Raw genomic sequence first — 19,346 nt, forward strand, 5'->3', positions numbered from 1 at the left:
GATGATTTCCCTAAGAATTTAAGAGCACCATCAAAAAAAAAGGGACTCCCATTCTGTTAACTTCTGCTTCTTACCATATTCATCGTTAACATTGGTAGAAATTTCAGATTTCATTGTTTAGTCTCCTTTTCACCACCACCAGACAACAGATTATTTTGTATAAATTGTGGTTAGAGATAGATTTAAATTACTAAATGTTGATATTGTAATTATTAATGTGTTGATATTAATATAAGCACCAAGATGATCTCTGGATGCTTAAAGGGTAGGCCAGTATGATTGAGTTTATTCAAAATACATATGAAAATAATTTATTATTCTAATTGTTTATGTTTAACTAAAACAAGGAGATTTTTGACCTAGTTATTAATGTATTAAGTTACTTCCTGTATTTTTGATAATTCCACTAAGCAAATATATGCTTTCAATGTGTAAAGCACTATCCTAGGCTGTAGGGATACAATTAGTAAGTCATAGTTTCTGCTTAGGAGGAGTTGGGAAATGACCTGTCAAAAATAACTACAATTAAACATAGCACACTATAATAGGTGATTAAAAACACAGGTGATCACAGGTGATAGTGGCTTAGAATACAATAGGATGTGAAGAATAGTTAAGACAGACTTCACAGAGAAGGTGATTTTAAACTATGTCTTTGAGGCCATGTAAAATAGGAAATTGCATTCCAGGCAGAGAAAATAGCATGTATAAGTGTGTGGAGACATATGAAAGCATGACACTTTTGGAGAATTGTTAGAAATTGTTATGGGAATGGCGTATAATAGCTAGTAGCAATTTACACGAGAAATTAGTTGTGCCAGGTACTGTTCCAACTGCTATGCCTATGCTAATCATGTAAACCTCAAAACAATTTTAAGAGATATTATTGTTATTCCTTTGTGTATGTAAATATGTGTGTTTGTTAATCAGGATTGAACCAGGGGCACTTTGTCACTGAGCTGTATCCATAGTTCTTTTTATTTTTGTTTTGAGACAGGATATCCCTAAATTGCTGTGTCTCGGCTTTAACTTGTAATCCCCTGCCTCAACTTCCCTAGTTATTGGGATTATAGCATGTGCCACCACAACTGGCTATTCCCATTTTAAAGATAAGGCAACTGAGGCAGAAAGAAGTTAAACATTTTTCACTAGGTCCTATTGTTATTAAGTTTCACAGCTGATACTTGAATTCAAACTTTCTGGCCAACACTTTAAATCAGGGGTTAGCAGACTACAGCCTGCTACTTGTTTTTATATAGCCTGCAAGCTAAAAATGTTTTTTGCATTTTTAACTAGTTAGAAAATAAAAAAGAAGTATTAATATTTTATTACATGTGAAAGTTATATGAAATTCAAATTTTAGTGTTCGTAAAATTTCACTGTAAGCTGGTTGAGGTGGTGCATACCTGTAATCCCAGTGGCTTGGGAGGCTGAGGCAGGAGGATTGTGAGTTCACAGCCAACCTCAGCAATTTAGTAAGGCCCTAAGCAACTCAGCAAGACCCTGTCTCTAAATAAAATATAATAAGGGGCTGGGGCTCTGGCTCAGTGGTTAAGTGCTCCTGGGTTCAATTCCCAGTACCAAAAAAAAAAAAAAAATTTTTTTTTCATTGTAACATAGCTACACTCATTGGTTTATGGCTGCTTTTACATTACAGTGGTGAAGCTGAGTGTCTATGAGAGCCTATATCCCACAAAACCTAAAGTACTTTCTGTTTGACTCTTTATAGAGAAAGTTTACTAACCCTGCTTTAAATCAGTGTGCTAAATTGCCTCATAGTGCGTTCTGTTTTATTAAATAACATAAGATCCTGTGTTAAAGAATGCTTTGATTTGTGTGCTCATTATTCTTTTAAAAATATGTTTTTATTTTTATCTCCTGTGTCCTTACATCAACCCTGAAAGGTAAAGGAAGGTTAAGTTTGGTGCTTTCCATCTTATAGTCAGGATATTTAGTTGGGATGGGCTGTGACATTAAAATTAGATTCTTCTGTCTGTACAGTATCTTGTAATGTTCCCATTCTGTTCTGAAATTTGCCCTCTACCTCTGTCCTACATAGACAGTTGCTCAGAGTTTGGGCTTGAGGCCATTCCGTAAATGAGATAGTTGAGATAGATTGAAAGAGCAAGGTAATACACACTCTTTCCTTAACCTTTGGCACCTTTGCAATAGCATCTGAAATTCTGTCTTGGCAAGCTTCACTTAAGTCTGAGCACACTGCCTGAGAAGTGTTCCAGGAGGGTTGGATATGATTGCAGATAAGTAAAAACTTACCATCAAAGGAGACAGGGCATGTTTCTCATTTTTGCTTTCATGAAGGAATACCATTGCATTGCCAGGCTACGTGGAAAGTCTTTGCCTTAATAGAGATTCTTGAATTATTTTTCAGGTTTTCACCTGTCCATTATTCTGGTTTTGACATCCTTTTGTTATTTTTGATCTTCCACTGAGCTTAGGCATACTGTGTCTTAACCAGTCAAACCATAGAAGCCTCCTTTGTTACCCACTACTACCAGTAAGCTAAACTGGTCAGGGGGAGTAGAATCACACTGATTTTGAAGGATGTTTGTGTTATTCCTTGCCTGGTATTGTTCATTCCACTTCTCTTCCTCTAGGCCACAGCAATCTGAAGTTGAACTATCTAGGCCATGTTTCCTAAAGTATTACTGAGCTTGATGCTTCAGGAAAAAACAAGTTGTTGAAATTTTTAAAGTCTTAACCAGTAGTGTCTTTCTTCTCTTTCAGCCCCAGTGGTACATTTATATTGTTAAATATGCAGGCTTGTTTATATTCAGATTTGCACTGTTATGGCCCAACAAAAACAAGATGCTACATTAAGGGAGGGTCAGCTATGTTTCTGCTCACAGCAAGCAATTTGTTGGCTACAGTCAGAGCAGTGTAGAAAAACAATTTTCTGTCCAAGTGGTCAGACACCTCAAAGTCAACTCAAACACCTATAGTAGTGGGTAGGAGGTGTAGACATTTGTCAAAGCTCAGTGAACATATACTTCAGATTCATGCTTTTCACTGTATGCAAATTTTCCTGAAAAGAAAAATAATATTGTAAACAAGTATTAAACTCTAGTTAATGATATTCATGATGAACTATTTGGGGAAAATTATTACTAATGTCTGAAGCGGGATGCGGGGGTCGAAGGGATAGATATGTGGTTAAGAAGTATAGCCCAGTGTTAAGGTAGGATAGGATTTGTGTGGGTATTCATGTGAAATTCTTTCACCTTTTCTGTATGTTTGAACATTTTCATAATAAAATATTTTGGGAGCGTATATAAAGGGAATGGGGTAGGTGATGTAAGTTGATAAGGCAGGGCAGGTACAAGACAGTAGAAAGCAGTGGGACCTGGGGCTCTGGGGTACCTGGGTTCTGCCTGGAGAAGGCAATGCTGCCAAACTTCAGCCAGTTGTTAATTGTGGAAATATTCTTCCAGTATTGTTAGATATTCTAATTTTAAAAAAGGAGTTTCATATATGATATTTTTGCGTATAAAAAAATCTTTATTTTTTAAATACCAAATGAACCAAATAGTACTTTTTAAATTTTTAATTTTAATTAGTTATACATGACAGTAGAATGCATTTGTGCACTTTGATATATTGTACATAAATGAGGAATAATTCTGATTGTACATGTTGTAGAATCACATCGGTCATGTAGTCATATATGTAAATAAGGTAATAATATCTGTTTCATTCTACTCTCCTTCTTATCCTCATATCCCCTCCCCTCCCTTCACTCTTCTCTACCTAAAGTAAGTCTATTCTTCTTTAGCACACATCCCCTCCCCACATTGTGAATTAGCATCTGCATATCAGAGAAAACATTCGGCCCTTGGTTTTTGGAATTGCCTTATTTCACTTAGCCATGATATCTCCAGCTCCATCCATTTACCAGTAGATGCCATAATTTCATTCTTCTTTAAAGCTGAGTAATATTCCATTGAATATATATACCACGTTTTCTTTATCCATTTATCTATTAAAGGGCACCTAGTTTGGTTTCATAGTTTAACTATTATGAATTGAGCTGCTATAAACATTGACATGGCCACAAATCAAAACTACTCTAAGATTTTATCTCACTCCAGTCAGAATGACAATCATCATGAATACAGGCAACAATAAATGTTGGCAAGGATGTGGGGGAAAAGGTACACTCATACCTTGCTGGCGGGAATGCAAATTGGTGTGACCCCTATGGAAAGCAGTTTGGAGAGTCCTCAGAAAACTCAGAATGGAACCACCATTTGATCCAGCTGTCCCAATCCTTGGTTTACCCAAACAGTATTTTTAATTTGCCAATTGATTTTCTATTTCAAAGACTTTAATGGTAGAAAAGAAATTGAGGTGTCCTCTTGAATTGTAAAGTCATCACGAACATGTGACTTTAGAGAGATTTCAGCTGTGCCGAGACCTTTAGGCAGTAACCTCAATTCCCCTGTTGTGTGGGCTGCTGTACAATAATGTACCTTGCCAGGGCCCTGTCACAGTATTCATGACACTGACCCAACCGGGACTTTGCTATGGGTCAGGGAACAACTGTGAGGTTGGGCTGGTTGGCATTGCTTTCCCTGGGCTTGCTTTAGGATTATTTGAATATAGAAAGGCCAGCAGGGCATGTTAGTTTGCTGCTCGGATATAGTTCCTGGATGTAAGTCATTTAGGCTTGGAGAGAAATTAGCACTAGATGGGACTTACTCACAGAAAAGACTTCTAAGACTTCCTTATATTCCGAGTTTTAGCTAAGTGATATCACAGTCCAACAGGCTCCTACTCTGTTAAAAAATCTTTGCTCTCCTTGCTTACCACTGGCATTCTTATGATCTATCTGTTCTGTGTATTCTACCTCAGGAGTGCTTCTCAAATCCATCTGTCCCTAGTGTCTCACACACTTTACCTTATTTCAAGACCTCATTCTCTCTAGCTTGTATTACGGTTTCCTAAGTGGTGCTTCTGTCATGAGTTTTCCTGCCAGCTGTTCAATTTTCATATCCCCACTGCAGTTATCACTCTGAGATATAATTCTAATGGTATCCCTCTCTGGTTTAAAAACCTCAACACCTCTCTGTTACAAGCAGGGTAAAAGTAAGACTCTGTATCATAGACTTAGATATGGGGGACCTTTAGAGCTACCAGCCTACCTAAACAACCACTCTTCCTTCTATTTCCCATTAGCCTATAGGGTAAAGTTCAAATTTCTGAGTCTGGCAATTAAAGCCCTACTCAGATTCCCATGCACACTCCATCCCATTACAAGTATGCCAAACTTTCATCATTTCAAAAAATAGGCATTTTCTTTGTCCTCCAGATTGTAGTACAGGCTGTTCCCTTTGCTTCAGATTGTCTTTATCACTGCTTCCTCATTGGGGTAACTGCTTCTCCTTTCTGACAGGTAAGTTATGCCCATTCTGGGAAGTGTTTCTTATCACCTGTCTCTCCATCCCCAGACAAAGTTGATGACTTCTTACTCTGTGCTGTAGCACTCTATTTATCTCTTATTTTGTTTTAGAGTGTGAGTCCTGTTACATTGTATCACTTACACATCTCTTTTTACCATTAATGGTAAAGACTTATTCAGTGTTTATTCCTACATCTCCCCCTGAGGGATATGTCTGGCATAGTATAGGATCTCAATAAATGTTACATGAATAAATGGAAAAGCACTTTACAGTCAGGGAATACTGATACTAAGACAATTCTTAACCTGTTCTTTAGTTATGTGAGTCAGTATCAGATCTGGAATTTAAATCTGTCTTCTGGGATTTTCTGCTTATGCTAACAATAGACTTGCTGGACCCTTCAGCAGCCGTGACTCTATTATGGTAAAATCTAGTATGCCACCCCTGAACTTATTTACCAGCTTTAGAAGTCAGCAACTCCTGCTGGGTTGTCTCTCCTATCCTCTAGTCTTAGCATAAATTCACTTCCTTATCATATTAATGAAGACTGACTGTGATCTACTTGCATCTACAGGAACTCACATAGAGTTTATAATATATTTATGTTTAAGGGAATCATTTTTGCATTTTCTTGTGTGGAAAAGGATGTCCCTTGCTAACAGCCACACTGGTACAATTATGTTGTTATATATGCAGGCTTGTTTATATCCTGATTTTCACTGTTAAAGCCCAACAGAAACACTTGTTAGTGATAATAAAAGTGTTAATAATAATGATAGTGATAATGATAGCAACTAATATTTAAGTAGCATTTAATGATGGGCCTTGAACTCAGTGTTTTTATGTACATGAACTCATTCAGTTGTAATTGCAACCCCATGAAGTAGTTACAGTGATAGATATGATAATTTTATGGACAAGTAAGCTAAAGCATACAGAGAGATAACTTGTTCTGAGAACACAAAACTATCAACTTATAGACATGGGATTTGAACCTAGGAAGTCTTGTTCTGTAGTCTGTGCTCTTAACTGATACACTGTATAGGATATGGTTGTATGATTATTTTCCCTAATACCTTTGGCCACATAGAACTATAGTCCCATGGGGTGGAGGGTATGATAATAAGTGATAGGGATAATGGTCCATAATAGCTTTGACTATAAAAAATTCTTGATGAAAATATGCTGCGTTTTAAAAAAAAAAAGCCTCTTGTTTAATATCTCCTTTTAGGGATGAACTTTGGTGCACTGACTTGTACTTTCTGCGAATTTAAACTTGCTGAAATTTCTTTGTGGCTTTCACCCCTTACCAAGCTCAGGTCTCAGAATTGCCTGCCTTCTTTCCCCCAAACTTACTTGACAGCTATGGAGCATTGCCCATGCCTTAGCTTTCAGGCTGTACTCTTGTGGCTTGTGAAACACTTGTTTATGGGCACAGAGTGATCTGGAGTTAAATAGAAAAATCCCTCTCCATGGAACGGCAGTTTACTTTACATGCCAAGTTGGCAGCAGAGTAGACCTTTGGGGGGCTGTGGTTAAGACAGGTAGCCAAGATATGAGGGAGGTTTCTAATCCAGACTCATGCTAATAAACAGAATGGTAACCAAAGCACTTTAGTGGGACCTTTGTGTTTTCTGTTTAATCTAGTTATGAGTGACCAACTCAAATTGACCAATTGACCCTTTGAAATTATTGTAGGACTACACCAATAACAAATCGCTAAAGCAGTTTTTAAGGAGATGGTATCAGGTATTAGAAATAGTCCATGAGCCAGGTGGTATCTTGACCCTGGCCTGGGAACTCTATTTTGGATGCCTCTATATTGATAAGATGAAAGCATCAGGTGGCTCTTCAACTCAATATGTGACCTAGGCTAAGTTTCTCCATTTTTAAATGAAAAGTCCTAATGCTTTTTATACCAGCTACCATCTTCTTTCCTTCCTTTAAAGCTTTAAGAATCTTTTTCAAGGACTTCCTTTGATCTGTTTAAGAAAATCATTGAGTTGTTTAGTATTCAGCTCTTATAGGCAGAATTTTAAAGAAGTTAATGCCAAAGGAACTTTTTTGCTTATATCCAAATGTTATATTTACTCAGCTACATATATTCCTTTGACCTAAGACAAAGTTGTACTGGAATTTTTATCACAATTAATAGGCTTCATTTATTGTTTCTCAAAATTAGGATTATTAGTGAGTTAACAAAATAAGAGATTTGGAGATTAGAACTATAAATCTTCTGTTTGAACCATGAGCTTTGAGAAGATGCCTTTATTTTCTGGGCCCTTTCTTTAGTCTTCTTTTTCTTCACCTTAACAAAACCTGCCTTGATGATAAGAGTGTGATCAGATATGTAGAATTTTGTATAGTACAAAAGTTGACAAGGTGATACTATAAGACAACTTAATAAGTTTTTCTTCATTTAGGTGAAGACATGGGGTAGAGAAAGATGAGGGAAATATTATTTTAAAGGCAGTTGTTGGCACATTTATAGCAGGCCTTGTTAGAATCTAGAATGAACATATTTTTTGAAATGTAAGTTTTGTTAACCTTTAGGCAATATGATACTTTCAATTGAAGGAAGATATTCTCTGGTCTCATTTGTAAATGTGTACACTCTTGGGGCAATATGCCAGCCTACTGAGAACAAAAATCTTAATCAGTGTGGCACTGCATGGAAAATTCTTTACTTATGCTGTCTGTCTTGGCTATCTCTGTTGAAAGGCCCAGATCTGTTTCCAGAGCCTGTCTGACCACTGAGTACATAATCAGATATAGTTCTCACCATCTGGGAGCCAAACTGTCTCTGCCAGTGGGGTTGTGAGTTTTTCACGCAGGGCTGACAGTTGCTGGGGTCACCTGTCATGTTGGAGCAAACTGCTATTATGATTCTCACGTAAGCAATAGTTACACTGTACCATGACTGGAACAGAGAGACAGGTACTTGGAAGGATTGAGTTAAGTGCTGGGTCAGACAATCATAACTACTAGTATGTTAAAGTCTTTTCATAGTGGTGATCTGATGATGATGGAGATTTCAAGATTTACTGATTGCTTTATTACCTTTGTCACCTTTAGTTTACTTGACATATGATGAAGCTGCCTAGTTGGAGCCAAGGGACTTTGGGTTTAGAGATGTTGGGATTCACAGAGAACTCATAAATCAATACCTTTGTTTTAGTTTCAGCCCTCAGCCAGAATCTCTTCAGTGAAATGCCTAATGTGAGAATTATGGTCAGAGCTTTCTGGATTTTCCTATTTGACTTAAATTGGTTAAAAAACCAAGAAAATTCTACTTAATGTAGTTGTTCTTCTAGAAGGTGGCATAAAAAATTGTGTGTGTGGGTGATCCTTTTCATCTGGCAAAGAAGAGATCAATCACTGTTGAGGAAAAAGTGAGAATATGGCAGACTCTCGAGGTTCTGATTCCCTACTCTTTGTCCATTGGATTCGTTTCTGGTTCCTTCTGTAATAGATTGCCATAAACTTGGTGACTTAAAATAACAGAAAATTATTCTCTTCAGTTCTGGAGGCCAGAAGCCTTTTCAAGCTATCAGCAGGGCAGTGTGGCTTGTTTGCAGGCGCCACACCTTGCTTATTGGTTCATCTGTCGGTGGACTTTTGGCTTCTTCCACATTTCAGCTAGTGGGAATAATGCTTCTGTGAACATGGTGAACAAATCTCTCTGTAAGACCCTGCTTTCAGTTCTTCTGAGTATCTACCCTCAATTCTGTTTTTGAATAGAATGGAAATGGTTATTTTTGATTTTTTGAGGAATTGTCATACTGTTTTCCATAGATGCTACACCATTTTATGTTCCCCTTAGCAGTGCACAGTGTTTTAATTTCCCCTCATCCTTGACACTATAATTGTTCTTCTTCCTTTTTTTTATTATTGTTTTTTTTTGAAAGTAGCCATCCTCATGAGTGTAAGGTGGTGTATTGATGTAGTTTTAGCTTACATTTCCCTAATGACTAGTGATGTTGTCCATCTTTTCAGGGCTTTTGGCCATTTGTATATCATTTGTAAACATGGAGACATGTCTTTTCGACTCTTTTGCCCATTTTTGAATTTCAGGATTTCTTTTATTATTGAGTTTTAGGTGTTCCCTATATATTCAGGATATTATTTCTATTGGATACATGGTTTGCAGTTCTTTTCCCCATACTGAGGATTTTCTTTGATAATTGGTGATGTCTTTTGTTGTATTCTCACAACACATTTGTCAGCATGGTTTGTTGAAATCAAGGCAAACATGGTCTGAAAAACCCAAACTAAGTTAGGCCACTCTAAGCCCAGCTTCTAATGTAGCAACTGCCCAGGCACCTGGAGCTGGGTTTTGTGGGAAAGAGTTGTTCACAGGCTGATGCAGGTAACATTAGCATTCTTCGGAGACATAGCAGCAAGGTCAGCTCTTAAAGCCAGCACTTGGTGGTGGTGACAGTTGCAGGCTATTTTGGGAACCAAGGAGGCTTTGTTTTGGAAGGCCTCTGTGTACTCCCAGATTTAACTCTGGCATTGATCAAGCATCAGCCACTTTTGCCTTTGATATAGAGAGAGCAATATCAGGTGCAGTAGAAGGATCATAGTGCTCTTTCCCTGTTTTATTGGTAAAAGCAAGTATTTTCCCTTGGAAAAAGTCCTTGTCAGAGAAATGTGACATGCCAATTTTAGGAAGCTTTAACTGGTAGTTTTTTAGAATATTTTTCTAGACTAATATTTAGTCATATCCCCATTTCTTAGGGAGCTTAGATCAAGTTGATATTTTAGTAATCTTCTGTATGTCTTCAAGAGTACGAAATAGAAGGAAAAGGACTTAAGGAAGTTAAATCAGAAGGCATTTGACTTAAAATCAAAGAATTTCCCTGTCATTGTCATGGGTAATATCAAAAGCTTGTTTAGCCTCCTTCTCAGAAAAGGAAAGGCTCTTTGTCTGGAGGATCAGGATAGCTGTGGGTGGAGGCCCAGGACAAGGTTTTACAGCTGGGCGAATCTGCTCATGCACCATGCTTCTGATGTGAATGAGTCAGCAGCACAGCTGCAGATGGAGTGGGCAGAAGGACATCTAAATTTAGTCATTATTCACTTGAGAAGGTTTTCAGGGACCATTCGTCTCTCATCCATGCTTTAGTCATAGTCCTTCTTCTGATTTCCAAAAAAGAAGAGAGGGAGGGAGGGAGAAATAGTCATTCCAAGGTATTTCATGTGAGTAAATACCTTCTAATTCTCTTGATTGGTATTACAAGAGGGATTCTCTTCCAATTTAACCATGGTGCATACTCTTTCATTCAGGTATTTCCTGAATTTAGGAACTCACAGGACTTTGAACATCAGAGAGGGAGTTTTCTGAAGTTAGACTTACGAACAAGCTCCCAAGTCTTGCTAATTCAAAGACATTTTTAATTAAACCACTTTTCTCCCATAAGCTAATGGAGGTTGGGGAGGGCTTTGACCAGTGAGGAGTAAATACATCTTGTGTGTGGTTTCTTCCTGGGGAAGTTGCTATTTTGTAATACTGTTGGCTCAGAAACACCTGTTTTTCCAAAGACCTGTCTTCTTTAATGTGAGGTGGGTGGTCTTCCCAACTCCATTGATAAGTATGCTGGTATTTTGTTAAATACTACACGCAAGGTTATATGTATTGGCAGAGCCAGCACACAAACTCCATCTTCTGATCCCACAGCTGGTGCTTTTTACAGTATACAGTCGTCTTTGTGGAGAATTATTTGAGCAGTTCAATTATTTTATTGTCTCTAAATTAATTCCTTTGAGACTGATGGTATCAGATTAGGCCAGTTTTTTATTGCTGTTCTCTCAAACTTCCTTGCAGTGTTATTCCTATAAAAATGCTGTATCAGGGATTTGAAATTTATAGACAACAATGTCACAAAATTGAAAAAGAGAACTGAAGTAGTGATGGAATGAAAGAGATTAAAAAACAGAAAGAGGGGCTGGGGCTGTGGCTCAGCGGTAGAGTGCTCGCCTCACACATGCAAGACCCTGGGTTTGAGCCTCAGCACCACATAATAAATAAGTGAAATAAAGGTATTGTTTCCAACTACAACTAAAAAATAAATATTAAAAAAAAAACAAACAGAAAGAATATGTTAAGAGGGAAGGAAAGAGAAAAGGCAGATTTTTCCCATTCTCTAGTTTTAGGGTTTATTTCAGGCCTTCTGGAATAGGCTGCTAACATCTTCAAAATACAAAGAATGACCTTGGAAACATTGGCTTCCAAAAGTCTAACTGGTGGTAGTGTGGCCACCAGAGCTGTTTTTAGATTTCTTTCAGAGCCAAAGACATTTACGACCAAGTAAAAGTAACTGACCTAACTGTCCTGGGCCATACAAATGAAGATTGCACATTTGGTCACTTTGATGGAGGTGTTATTATTAAGGTCAATATTTAGCACAGTTCCTAAAATACTGTCTTCTCCTTTTACTTTAGTGCCCTTTTGAAAAGTGCTCTGCTGTAATTTGAGTGTGCGCCCCCAAAGTTCATATATTGAATCTTAATTCTTCAATGCAGCAGTTTTGGAGGTGGGGTAGAGGAAGAATTTTGGGTCCCAAGCGGGGTAGGGCTCTTATAAATGGTCTAATGCCTTTCCCATGGGAAGGGATTAGGAATCTGGTCCCTGTTTCTCTCTAACATTCCCACTTGTCCTTCTACTTCTCACTATGAGTTAAAGTAGAACAAGATTCTCACCAGATGCCGACACCCAGTCTTCAGCTTCTCAGCCTTCGGAACAATAAGCCTAAATAAAACTCCTTCCTTTATAAATTTCCCAGGCTTTTTTTTTTTTTTTTAGCAACAGAAGATGGGTTAAGGCATGCCCACTTCCATTTTTTCACTTAAAGGCTTTTATTTAGGTTTTAGTGAGTTACTCTGAAATGAGTTGACTAGACCTTGCCATATGGAATTGCAGACTCAGACATACAACATGTGACCAATGTAATGAGAAGCATAATTACAAAATAGTTAATGCCTTATAGAAGTAAAGGAAGAGTAAGGAGGGAATTGAAGTTGATAAACCTTGAAAGCCTTATAGAAGAAATTAATTTTTATAGCTGCTTTTTGAAAAAGAGACAGTAAAGAACACTGGCTATGAGTCATCTGACCTCAAAAGGTCAAGTTGGAGGAATATATTATATTGCATCAAATCAAATAGCTTGATATGTTTAGCTAATATCAGTAATTGTTAGAAGATTATCATATGGTCTGGGAAAAATTAACAAAGATGCTCTTTGTGACCAGAGTTAGTTAATTAAATTTTCACTTAATTTGGATCAAGCTTTTTCAGCCATGCCCCTGCTTTTATCTCTGGAAGGAATTCCCATAAACGCCCTTGGTGTGATGGTATTACTTAGGTCCTGTAGTTACAGGGGTTCTCTGGTGTCCCTTGGAACAATAATCTTTTGCTGTTTTAAACAGTTGCTCATCATCACTATAAAATATCCTTGGTATAGTGGTTCTCAAACTGTTTGATCTCCAGTTTCTTTTATAGTTAAAAATTTATAAATAAACCCCCCGAAAATTTATTCAGAAATGTGTCCCTATTGGTTATTATATTTTTTGAGAAATTAAAAAATATATACTTTTTAATACATTAAGATACAACAGCCTGCTGGGTGTTGTGGCACATGCCTGTAATCTCAGTGATCTGGGAGGCTGAGTCAGGAGAATCGAAGTTCAAAGCCAGCCTCAGCAACTTAGCGAGGCCCTAAGCAACTTAAGCAAGACCATATCTCAAAATAAAAAATACAAAGAGGGGTGGGGATATGACCCAGTGGTTAAGTACCCCTGAGTTCAATCAATCCCCAGTGCCTAAATAAATAAAATAACAGCAGCCCATTACATATTAGCATAAACTGTATATTTTAATTAAAATAACTATACTTTTTAAAAACATCAGAAAGTGGCATTTTTTTACATTCTTACAGATCTCTTTTAATATTTGCATCTAATCTGTTGTGACATCTTGTTTTACTTAAAATTCATAAAGAAAATCTAGTCTCACACAGATATATATTTGGAAAAATGAGGAGTATTTTAATAGCCTATTCAGACAATTGTGGATTTTGCTCTGTGTACTATATCAAAACTCTAATTACTGGTAGTCTCTTAAATGTTAGTTGCAATGTGCAAGCTAATACCATATCAGTGGACTTGTTTTTACTCTGTCACATTAAAACCCATTGGTCAAGCTGGGCAAGGTAGTACACACCTAAATCACAGCGGCTCAGGAGGCTGAGATAGGAGAATTGTAGGTTCAAAGTCAGCCTCAGCAACTTAGTGAGGCCCTGAGCAACTTAGCAAGGCCCTGTTTTGAAATATAAAATAAAAAGGGCTCAGTGATTAAGCACCCATGGGTTCAGTATAAAAACAAAAAAAAATTGGATTGACTTGTATTTTGAATGTATGTTTTCCCCATGCCCAATTTTTTATTACCATGCATTTGGTTATTTGGAAAACACAGGTTCATTGTGTTAAGCAGATCTTCCAAATGTAAACACATTATAATTCTTTATATAATATTAACAAACACAATTGTTGGTAGTCCCATTGTGAACATCAGCAGAATATTAGGAAGCTTTCAATTTCATGGTGGTAGTTTTATTTCGCAAAATTCCTGTTTTCACTTGCATGGCCAAATTCTACCACTGACACAAATACTAGTTATTTTATTTGGGGTGAGAATATTAGTTATTTTATTTGAGGTGAGAAGCTCACTTTTTTCATTTTCAAGCCTGAGGAACAATGAGTTATCTGTCAGTTATTCTTTTGAGTAGAAGTAGTGTTTTATGAAAAAAGTAGGTAGTTCATCTGGCAAATCAAACACATACACAAATGCTTTTTCTAGAAACAACAATCATATTTCATTTCCACAGAAGTGCTGCAAATATACTTCCTATTTTATCACAGAGTAATAAAAAGACTAATATTCAAGGATTTAGATTTAATAAAATTAGTAATTTTTACTGCCTCATCAAGGTCATTCTTAAGTGGAATTAGCTTTTTTGGTGCTGTTGCCTTGATTTCTGCTAAGGCATGAGCAGTTTTACCCAACATTGCTTTTGCATCATTAGTGCAGATGTCAAAACAATGAAAAAAGTATAAAATCTCCTAATATTATTGTGAAAATAATTTTGATTTGGTTAATGGATTTTTTCTCAGTTGAAATTTTGATTGATTGATTATTTAAAGAAGAGGGTCCATAGGTGAGTTTTTAAAAAGTGTCTCATTTGTCTGAGTCCTGAAATATCTCAAGTGTTTTAGGACCATCTAAACCTGATATAATGATTATCTTTGTCACCATGAACCTTCTACCTCCATTTTGTTCTGTAGATTATCAAGAGAGCTTTTCGGTTTTTGTAGATCTCATTGCTATTTGAGACTCTTTTCTTCTAGACTGATAGGCCTAAAGCCTTTATTTAAAACCCTTCTGCATTCTTTCCTAATTTCTGGTAGGAGGTGAGCAGATAAGGATCCTTGATCATCTGTAACTATAAACATCCTTTGCCATATTGTTTGAAGCCATTCAGAAAATACATGAAAAAAAATACATTTCTTTTGTTTGAAATGATCCCCCTTTAGTAATCCTATAGTCTTAAACTATAACTTCCTACTGAGAAAATTACATCTGATAGTATGTGATTATTTTCCTTTAAACTTTGTAAGCAAATCAGTACTTATCAAATTTCTAACATGCTTTCCTTTGTATATTATAATGATGAAACAGCTTACCCATTTAGAAATCATTTTTACCCATTCAGAAATCAATTTTATAATTAATCAAATTAGTATTATAAATAATAGTCCTATAGCACTTCTAAGTTTAAAAGTCATGTTCTGCACATTTAGTTTGAAAAACATAAAAATTAATGTATTATTAGAACTGCTGGATATTGTCATGTCCAGAGTGGTGCCTATCACATAGTACAACTCAATAAATTATTGTTGAATAAATGAATGGACTTTTCTTTTCAGGCCTGTATTGATGAAAATTTGGACATGGTGAAGTTTTTGGTTGAGAACAGAGCCAATGTAAACCAGCAAGACAATGAGGGATGGACACCCCTTCATGCAGCAGCTTCCTGTGGCTATCTCAACATAGCAGAGTGAGTTACTGTTTGTGTTTGGTAGGAATAACCTTCATTTCTCTGCTCATAGAATTTGGATTTCATAAATAGTCATAATCTCTGTTATTAATTGCAAATTCACGAAGTTGACTATTTTTAAAGGCTAATTGATTGTATGTTTTACATAATTGCTAAATCTATAGTTTCTTAGTTGAAAGTTTTTGTTTGCTTTCATCTTCATATAGTTTGTATTTGCTGGATTATGCAGTTAGATTCTGTCTGGTGCATGTCGCGACCCCTCGCCGGCAAGGGAAACACGACACAGGATTCTTCTTTCAGCAGTTTACTCAGGACCTTTGAATCATGATGAGAAAACAGGAACAAGAGAGCGAGCGGTCGGTCTGCCCTAGCTTAAGTACCCAGCCTCGCCAATGAACTAGCACCACGTGGAAAAGTCTAATAGGTACAGCGCAGCGGAAGCAGGCCAGAGCCCAGCCCCACAGCCTTACAAGGAGTTGTTTTACCTCTAACAACTCTAACCGCTAACGAAGCGGAAGCAGAGACCAGCGCCATATTCAGGGTGCGGTCACTGGCTCCCAACAGGTGCACTTTCTCGATTCACTTCTGAAGAACTCTAGCAGGGCACATGTGTAAGCAGGCTGCAATTTTTTTTCTGGATGTCTTTATAAACCTGTTGTTTTTGTTTGTTTTTTAAATCAGTGTTTACAATGGAGTTTCATTCAGCCATAAAAAAGAATGAAATTGTGTCAAATGCAGGAAAATGAATGGAACTTGAGAGTATTCCGTTAAGCAAAATAAGCCAAACTCAGAAAGCAAAAATTCATGTTTTCTCTAATATGTGAAAGCTAGAGTAAAAAAGAGGAAAACAAGTAGGGTGAGAATCTCATGAATCAAAGGAGATCAGTAGAGTAGAGGAAAGAGACCAGGGAGAGGAAGGAGAAAGAAAGGAAAATATTGGTGAATGATTTTGACCAAATTATATCATTATATTGTGTGCATAAACAAATATGTAAACAGATCCCACCGTTATAACAACTATAATGTACCAGTATAAATATGGAGGGGAAAAATATCAATGCTTAAGGCCTAGGGTTGTAGCTTAGTGGTAGAGCACTTGCCTAGCATGTGTGAAGCACTGGATTCAATTCTCAGCACCACAGATAAGTAAATAAAGGTCTATCAACAGTTTTAAAAAATTTTTAAAAATCCATGCTTAATACAAACAAAGGTGAAAATAACTGGTATGCTGGTATTTAGTAGAAGAAAGAACCTAAACATGTAGAACCAAGGAAGGGTAGAGATTGACATGTGTTCTCTACATTGGTTGAATGGATATGTTTAATAAAATAACAGTAGTAGCTATTAACTTCCATGACAACTAGTTGCCCCTCCCTTGGGCAGAAGAATTCTGACTACATTATGTCTGAGATATAAGAAGCACTAAAAAAATCTCTCTTATAAGAAAGAATGATCAGGAAGGTTATTTTTACTTAGGAAAGAGGCTTTGGTGGTTGAAACATCTTTAAAATGAAGCAATTGAGTATATTCTAGATGAGGGAAAATTTATATTGATACAATAAATTCTTTATCACAATGTGTGTGGTCCTTTAGAAATGAGATTGCTTGTTTTAAGGCCTTTTTCAGTGATTATGATTAGAGCTCCATTACATCTCTCTTATTTAGCAATCAGAAGTGAGAATGACATTGGCAGCTATATAGAGGTCTGAGAATAGTTTCCCACAGAATCTGATTTGCCCACATTTCCTGTGGGAGACCCTGTCTTGAGCCAGGGATGTTCATTGGGAGAAGTTAAACAAAGGGGTTCGGGGCTGGGGAAACAGTAGGCAGCATCACTGGGTTGCTTGTTCAAAGAAGCAGAGGACTGCTCAGTCTGAAAGCTGAAAGAAATGAATAGTGTAGTTTCTTGCCTCTTATTTCCTTACTGTATTCTAAATTAGTAAACGTCAGCCACCTCTTTATCCCCTAGGCTGTCCCCATTTCAGAATCTCATAGGAAAGGCTCCCATTCTCAGCCTTATTCACCAGTGCCAACATTTTGATGTCCAAGAGTTAAAGAGATTTTTTTGTCAAATAAATTTGATTTTATTTAATAAGAAATACAGAACATATTGACCCTGCATTTTTGAGAATTGATTAATTTGTTCAGGTGGCATGTTTGTGATATTTGAGCTACCAAGTCTCGTTACATTCAAGAATTCACTTCTTTTCATCCCCCTCCCCTCCACACATATTTTTCTAGAGGAGCTTATGCTTAGAATTAGGATCATTGTGTTGGTTGGCATCACACTCCTGTGAAGTTGAGTACGGATAAATGATTTTAATGAGACTTTTTAAATAGTAGTTATTTTAATTCATTTTTAAAACATAGTTCCTTTAGAAAAATGTTCAAAATTCAGAAATCTCCTGTTCAAATATTACTCTGAATGAAGTGAATCTGTCAGTTACTATTTCTTCATCTAATTATTACAAATTAGATCTATGAAAGTTTGATCATGATTGACCTGATATAGACCACAATACATTGAAGAGCTGGAGTAGGGATGACCTTCTCTTTCATTATGCATATTGTTACTAGACAGATTTTGTTTTTACGGTCATTTTTTTTTTTTTTCAATACGTAGCCTTTTTTTTTTTTTTTTTTTTGCATTACTGGGGATCAAAGCCCAGGCCTCCTGAATGCCAGGCAAGTGCTCTACCACTGAACTATACTCCAAGCCCTTATTATTTTTATTTTGAAACATGATCTCACTAAGTTGTCCAGGTTAGCCTCCTAGTTTCTAGGATTTCAGGCATGTGCCACCATGCCAGACTGTGGCATTATTTTTTATATGATGAAAAACAATTGTTTATGCTATTCAATTTGGCCTCAGAGCCAATGAGGAATGTTTCAGTTAAGATCAGTCCCTGGCCATCTTGTCATTTTTCTTTTTGTGGGGGGGGGGCATTGGGAATTGAACCCAGGGGTGCTTTACCACTGAGCCACATTGCCAGTCCTTTTTATTTTTTATTTTGAGAGAGGATCTTACTACATTGCTTAGGGTTTCACTGAGTTGCTGAGGCTCGCTTCAAACTTACAATCATTCTGTTTCAGCCTCCTGAGTTGCTGGAATTATAGGTGTATGTCACTGCACCTGGTCTCTTTTTGTATCTTAAAGATCTTACATTTTGCATTCTTATTCCCAGGATCATTAGGAACTCTAATTTTCACAGAAGTAGAAAAGAATAAAAAGTAAACTGACTTTCTAGGAAGATACATTCTATTTCATGTTCTGTGATGAATTTTTTGTCTCATGTTTGTACTCAGTATGGTACATCAAAAGGAGGTTTAGAGGTTATTTTTTTTCTCATTTCAACTTAAGTTGAGGCTTAATATTAGTTAACTGGGTATTAGATTTTTAAAAAATATTTATTTTAGTTATAACAATGTCTTTTTAAAAAAAATTTTTATGTGGTGCTGAGGATCTAGTAGCTGGTTTGATAGGGCCTCAGTAAATATTTGTTAATTTCAATTAACAAACTGGTGCCTAAAATGGTGCCTTACCATTGAGCCATATCCTGACCCTTTTTATTTTATATTTTGAGACAGGGCTGTGCCTCATGCATGATAGGCGAGCATTCTACCTCTGACCCCCAACCCCAGCCCTGGCTATTAGATTTTTATTATCAATAGTGTTTGTTTAACTTAGAAGTAGCAGATTGACCTAAGGGTGAAACATTTAGTTTGGCTTTATGGTTTATTGGGATGCTACATTTAATTTCCTTTCTTTCTCCCATAAAAAGTAGCAAAAAGGCCTTTTATCAGTAATGCATTA

General features: G+C 36.7%; 1 protein-coding gene across 17 annotated transcripts in view; it reads left to right on the forward strand.

Annotated features, from left to right (window-relative positions):
• Positions 1–19,346, forward strand: part of Ppp1r12b (protein phosphatase 1 regulatory subunit 12B) — a 215,713-nt gene that overhangs the window by 48,223 nt on the left and 148,144 nt on the right. For all 17 annotated transcript variants that reach the window (XR_005730312.2, XR_005730313.2, XR_013426465.1 and 14 more), the window contains exon 2: positions 15,402–15,532. Coding sequence is in view for 14 of the 17 variants with exons in the window: in XM_078022592.1 (XP_077878718.1) it covers positions 15,402–15,532 (131 nt within the window). In the remaining 3 variants the exon portion in view is untranslated. The remainder of the gene's footprint in view (positions 1–15,401; positions 15,533–19,346) is intronic.

The sequence above is a fragment of the Ictidomys tridecemlineatus genome, chromosome 10 (genome assembly GCF_052094955.1).
Source record: "Ictidomys tridecemlineatus isolate mIctTri1 chromosome 10, mIctTri1.hap1, whole genome shotgun sequence".
Taxonomy (NCBI): Eukaryota; Metazoa; Chordata; class Mammalia; order Rodentia; family Sciuridae; genus Ictidomys; species Ictidomys tridecemlineatus.